Source organism: Mustela putorius, unplaced genomic scaffold (genome assembly GCF_011764305.1).
Source record: "Mustela putorius furo isolate JIRA1106 unplaced genomic scaffold, ASM1176430v1.1 tig00000357_pilon_pilon_pilon, whole genome shotgun sequence".
Taxonomy (NCBI): Eukaryota; Metazoa; Chordata; class Mammalia; order Carnivora; family Mustelidae; genus Mustela; species Mustela putorius.
This window is the reverse complement of record NW_025421362.1, coordinates 7836-13749: the sequence shown is the minus strand read 5'-3', so window position 1 is coordinate 13749 and position 5914 is coordinate 7836. Positions and strand designations below refer to the sequence as shown.

The following is a 5914-nucleotide window of genomic DNA, read 5'->3' as shown; positions in this document are numbered from 1 at the left end:
TCTCAAATAAATAAATAAAGTCTTTAAAAAAAAAAAAGAAAAGAAAAAGACTCCAGGCTCTGATACCAGCTCAGGAGGCATGTGAGCTCCTAAAGGCAGGGGTTTGAAAGAGCCCCTAGAAAATTGCTGTGCATGATAGGTTGTGGCCTGGGGAGAGTCCGGAACCTAGAGAAAGTGGAGTCTGGAGATTATGGTCACACTCCAGAGGAAAGAAGATGATGACAGAAACCAGAACAAAGGGGCGCCTGGGTGGCTCAGTCGGTTAAGCATCTGCCTTTGGCTCAGGTCATGATCTTAAGGTTCCGGAATTGAGTCCCGCATCGGGCTTCCTGCTCAGCATGGAGCCTGCTTCTCCTTCTCCCTCTGGCACTCTCCCTGCTTATGTGTGCTCTCTCTCTCTCTCAAATGAATAAATAAAATCTTAAAAAAAGAAAAGGAAAGAAACCAGCACAGGGGGCTACGGGGGAGGTCTTCCCAGGAAGAAGGACCAGGCAGGGCACACCACAAGCTTTCATCTCAGGGTTCATGCAATGGCACTGAGCAAAACAGCAGACCTGGTGTAGACAAGCAGTGGGTATTCATGCGGGTCTTGAATGTAGAGATACAGACCAGGTCTGTCTCTCATAACTGGTGTCCTGAGAGGGGATGTCCCCAGGGAGATGAGAGGACTGGGAAGAGAAACAGCTCAGGATACAATTCTGCAAACCCCCCCCCCATCCATATTAAGAGAAGGGTCCCTTGGAGGAGATTGAAAAGGAGTACCAGGGACATGAGAGGGAAACCAGGAGAGTGGCATCAGGGGACAGTGGAGCAGGGGTCATCAGTGCCTGTGCAGGTAAAGACAAGGCTTGAGAGGGACCACTGCATCCAGCGAGGGCTGGCCAGCCTATGGCAGCGTGAGTGTCAGAGAGTGAAGAAGGGGGTCCATGAAGGTAGATGACCCTTCCTCGGGCTTGGGTGGGGAGGAGCCAGGGCAATGGGCCATTTTCAGGCTGAGAAAGGAAGTGGAGATGACCCAAGAAAGGGGGACAGCCAGAGCTGAGCCCCTGAGCTGTCCAAGGGCTGGGTCCAGAGAACAGGATGTTGTGGCCTTGAAGGTTTCCCTTACAACTGCCTGGGCAGGGGGTGGTCAGGCTCTAGAGGAGGGGTGGTTACTGTTATTCATTCATCAAACATGAGCTGAGTGCCAACTGGATGCAAGACAATGCCTAGAGCTGGAGATTGAGTGGTGAATATATTATATTACCGTGATTCCTGGGGAGAAGGATGTTGGACAGCTATCTGTCTCCTTTTTTTCCGGGGTACTCAACTCTCTTGAGCATCCCTGGCCATGACACTCCCCTGTGGGGCCCAGGAGAGGCCAACACATTGCCGGGGAGATGGAGAAACTATTTCTTTAGTCACACGTGAGGACCTCTTGCCCGCTGTCCAGCAAGCCCCGTGAGGCAACCACAGGAGGGACTGAGGCAAGCCTCTGTCCACATCCTGGCAGGCAGCCAGTGATGGGTGGGTCAGGAAGGCTCCTGGTTGGGTCTTTGCATCACACTCAGGTTGGGTATAAAGGAGGGACCTGCAGGTTGGGAGGAGGTCGACTTGGGGACCATGGAGACCCAGAGGGACAGCACCTCCCTGCAGCGGTGGTCACTGTTGCTACTGCTTCTCGGCCTGGTGGTCACTCCGGCCACCTCACGGACCCTGAGCTACAGGGAGGCTGTGCTCCGTGTTGTGGATAGCTTAAACCAGCGGTCCTCAGATGAGAATCTCTACCGTCTCCTGAAGCTGAACTCAGAGCCTCAAGGAGTGAGTCGGGGAGGGTGGCAGTGGGAGGGACGCTCTGCTCTGGCCAGCCAGGATGTCCGTGCTGTCCTTTCCTTTGTTCATGCTTTGCTCATGTCAAGAAGGCTTTTCTCTAAGTGTGGTCCAACCTCTTCCAGGAAACCTTCCCAGAGCTGTGTGCTGCCTCCCAACCCCCCCTCCCCCCCAGCATGAGCGCTTCTTGCCTTAGAATCTCTGCTGTGTGTGAAGAGATGCCAATTCCATTCAGCCTTCTGGAAGTTCTGGGGATGAGTGGGATTACTGGCTCTGGGATGTGACTTCCCTGCCCTGGGAAGGGCTCTGCTCAGCCTTGAGATTCCAGTGGCAATGTCTTTTTCTCCAGGAGACCCCTGTTTTCCTGCGGCTCCCTGACAAGGGGGTGCCACTCATTAGAGCTTGTCTGAGGTCTGCTCATGCTCTCAGCTTGGGGAGGGCGGAAATGGGCTCTGCCCTCCTCACCTCTGTGCCTTAGCATGTAGCAAGTATCAGACACACAGCAGGGGCTGTTGAAAGGCTGCTCTCTTAGCTGGGAGGTTGGTGGGGGGCATGGGCTGGGGAAGCTGGGCAGGGATATAGATTAGAGAAGGCAAACATGAGCCTGAGTCTGGTCTTCCCACTTTCCTCCCCTGACCAGGACGAGAACCCAAACATCCCACAGCCAGCAAGCTTCACTGTGAAGGAGACTGTGTGTCCCAAGACAACACAGCAGCCCCTGGAGCAGTGTGATTTCAAGGACAATGGGGTAAGGCTGGGGGTGCTGGCAGATGCCCCCCTGGGAGCTGAGCAAGTGGCTTCCTGGGAATATTTCCAGCCACTGGGGTGAGGCTGGGAGGTTATGGCACGGAGGCTCCAATTTGACCCAGAGCCTCCTCTTCTCAGCTGGTGAAACAGTGCGCTGGGACAGTCAGCCTGGATGAAGACAAGAGCTACTTTGACATCAGCTGTGAGGAGGTGAGTGGCCCCTTCTGGGTTGCAGGGGTTAATGGGAGTGGTGTATAGAACATCCTATGGGCCACTTAACCACTGTCACATCCAGGCAGAGGAAGCCCTTCCTACCCTGGGCTTCTCCCTTAACCTGAGCCTCAGGTCTCCAGGACTGTCTCTACAACCCTTTAGAACAGTGGTTCCCAAAGTGTGATCCTGAGAACCTGGGAATTTGTTAGAAATGCAAATTCTCAGGGCACCTGGGTGGCTCAGTGGGTTAAGCCTCTGCCTTCTCAGGGGTCCTGGGATCCAGCCCCGCATTGGGCTCTCTGCTCAGCAGGGAGCCTGCTTCCCCCTCTCTCTCTGCCTGCCTCTCTGCCTACTTGTGATCTCTGTCTGTCAAATAAATAAATAAAATCTTTTTTAAAAATGCAAATTCACAGGCCCCCCTCAGACCTGCAGAATCAAATTCTGGGGTGGGGCCCAACAATTCGTACTTTAACAAACACTCCAGGGGATTTGGACTCCTTTTGAGGCTTGAGAGCTAGTTTGAGTAATAAGCTTTCAGCTGTGAGACCGTGCGAAGTCCCCTGCCTTCCCTAGGCCAGTCTCTTCCTCCATGGGTGCAGGGATTCAATCCATCACATACTCTAACAGAAGGATAGAGCCAGAGGATGACCCGGAGCCCCAAGGCTCTTGGGGTGGCCCAAGAAGGGGAGTGTCTAGGATGGGAGGGGTTTCGTCTTGACCCTGGGTCCAGACCAGCTCCCATAAAGAATGTGTTTCCTTTTGATGCACAGAACCTGGAAGTCAGCAAATACGGCGGGCTGCGCGATCTCCTCGGGAGAGCGCGGCGGGGTATTCGCAGAATTGGCAGGAGAATCAGGGGACTCTTTACGAAGTATCAGCTGCCCCAGGAAGAGTCCTAAGGGTCTGCTTTGCCCTGGCTCGGGTTTCTACACCCTGAAAAATAAATTTTTGTGAAAGCAACTTCCTCCAAGCTTCAATTTTACTTGTCTTGTCTCTTACTTACCATGACGGAATCTTCAATCCTGGGAGGGCTTGTGCGTGTGTGCGCGTATGCGTGTGTGTGCGCGCGCGCTTGTGTGTGTGCGCGAACACACACGCATGCAAAACACAAAAGTCTGCGCCGCTCTTCCACCCAGAAGGGCATGGGGTGAGGCTGGAGGGCTAAGAGGGCAAGGACGGTGTCTCCATTCTCAGGGTTCTTCCCCATGCCCTTCAAATGCCTCCCACCATCCTCGTTGAACACCCAGCAGTGATGAAGGAGACGCACCCTGTGTGTAGTGGTAGTGGAAAGGCTGCAGAGCTGTTCCTGCTCCCATAGAGATCACAGCTGTGGGAGGGGCCAGGCATTCTCTCAAACACAGGCAGTTCTGTCTCTGGCAGGCTGGGTTCTAAGGTCAGCCTGCTCGTGCAATTCCCATAAAGTTCCAATTCCCCATGTAAAGCCTAACTCTGGGGGCGCCTAGGTGGCTCGGTGGGTTAAAGCCTCTGCCTTCGGCTCAGGTCATGATCCCAGGGTCCTGGGATCGAGCCCCGCATTGGGCTCTCTGCTCAGCAGGGAGCCTGCTTCCCCCTCTCTCTCTGCCTGCTTCTCTGCCTACTTGTGATCTCTGTCTGTCAAATAAATAAATAAAATCTTAAAAAAAGAAAAGAAAAAAAAAGCCTAACTCTGGAAAGCCCACCTCTCCTGGCATCTTCTCTGGCATTGGAAAACATCACTGTTTCTTTAGCTGGGTAGCAGATTTAAGTTGGGGGTTTGTGTTTAGGGATCATATGGTACCAACACTTGGAACTATTAAAAGCAAGAATCTTGGACGCCTGGGTGGCTCAGTTGGTTGGACGACTGCCTTCGGCTCAGGTCATGATCCCAGAGTCCCGGGATCAAGTCCTGCATCGGGCTCCCAGGTCCATGGGGAGTCTGCTTCTCCCTCTGACCTTCTCCTCACTCATGCTCTCTCTCACTGTCTCTCTCTCAAATAAATAAATAAATAAAATCTTTAAAAAAAAAAAAAAGCAAGAATCTTGCTCAACAGGTTGAAGAGCTCTGGCTAGGAGAGACATGGGTGCTTAGGACACTGTCAGCGTCTTGCCCACTTGCCATTCAGTAGCTGACTAGAAGCACCTGTGGCTCTTTGCCAGGGGAGTTGGCACTCCGGGGAGTAGCCTCAACCAAAGATTGGCAGGAATTGGTGGAAAAATATTTTCTCTTCCTTGTTCCTTGGGTGAATCCACGCCAAGATGGGTTACACATTGCTCACGTCCCCAGCTGGTTGTGGCCTTGCTGCCCACAACAATGACCTGTTTACTAACACACCCTGTTCTGGCTTCTTCTGTTCCTGTTCCTTCTCACTTCCTTATGCTCCCACTGCTGCTTTCCGTATTTGCCTGCCAAATAAACTCCTTCCCCTTGTGTCCTTGTCTTAGATCTGCTTCTGGGCCAGCCTAAAATAAGACATAGATATCCTGTTCTAAGAGCAACAGGAGGCAGGATATCACATAGCATTTCCTTTGTTATCTCTCACACTTGCTTCTTCCTGGTGAGCAGGTCACACTAAGTTTTCTGCTTCCATGGCTCCTACCTTCCCAAGTTGAGTGGGTTCCACTTGACCCTCCTTTCTGTGACGTCCACTGTTCATCAACTACTGAATTCCCATGCCCTGTTGTGGGCCATCATTGTGATCACTCTGGAAATCAGAGTTAATTGTCTTAGTGAAGGGACATGGTCTCCTCTGATTACAAGGTTCTGGAAAGGCTCTTCCTTTAGGAAATAGGTTTTCTCTTCCATCAAAGGTATTCATCTTTTTTTTTTTTTTTAAAGATTTTATTTACTTGACAGACAGATCACAAGTAGGCAGAGAGGCAGGCAGAGAGAGAGGAGGAAGCAGGCTCCCTGCTGAGCAGAGAGCCCGATGCTGGGCTCGATCCCAGGACCCTGAGATCATGACCTGAGCCAAAGGCAGAGGCTTTAACCCACTGAGCCACCCAGGCACCCCCAAAGGTATTCATCTTTGTGTGATTTATTTAGTTTTTAAAATTTTCTCAGTATTTTATTTAGAAAGTAGTTAAACAGGGGCACCTGGCTGGCTCAGTCAGTAGAGCATGTGACTCTTGATCTCGGGGTCATGAGTTTGAGCCCCACACTGGGCGT

The 5914-nt window shown here is 52.1% G+C and overlaps 1 protein-coding gene across 2 annotated transcripts; it reads left to right on the top strand.

Annotated features, from left to right (window-relative positions):
- The first annotated feature begins 1570 nt into the window (after positions 1 to 1570).
- On the top strand, positions 1571 to 3746 carry LOC123391853 (cathelin-like). 2 transcript variants are annotated; one of them, XM_045079358.1, is made up of 4 exons: positions 1571 to 1800; positions 2450 to 2557; positions 2695 to 2766; positions 3516 to 3746. In XM_045079358.1, the coding sequence occupies exons 1-4, from the start codon at positions 1603 to 1605 to the stop codon at positions 3666 to 3668; spliced, it is 531 nt and encodes a 176-aa protein (XP_044935293.1). In that variant the 5' UTR covers positions 1571 to 1602; the 3' UTR covers positions 3669 to 3746. The 2 variants fall into 2 exon arrangements, with proteins under 2 accessions (XP_044935293.1, XP_044935294.1); XM_045079359.1 differs by having other exon boundaries at positions 1573 to 1800; positions 3540 to 3746.
- The last annotated feature ends 2168 nt before the right edge of the window (positions 3747 to 5914 follow it).

What these genes read in the sequence shown, in the direction of transcription:
- LOC123391853 (XM_045079358.1), top strand. Translation starts at nt 1,603, where the DNA reads ATGGAGACCCAGAGGGACAGCACCTCCCTGCAGCGGTGGTCACTGTTG. An exon ending in TGAACTCAGAGCCTCAAGGA is followed by an intron (nt 1,801 to 2,449) that starts GTGAGTCGGGGA and finishes TCCCCTGACCAG; the next exon opens with GACGAGAACCCAAACATCCC. An exon ending in TTGACATCAGCTGTGAGGAG is followed by an intron (nt 2,767 to 3,515) that starts GTGAGTGGCCCC and finishes GCTCCCATAAAG; the next exon opens with AATGTGTTTCCTTTTGATGC.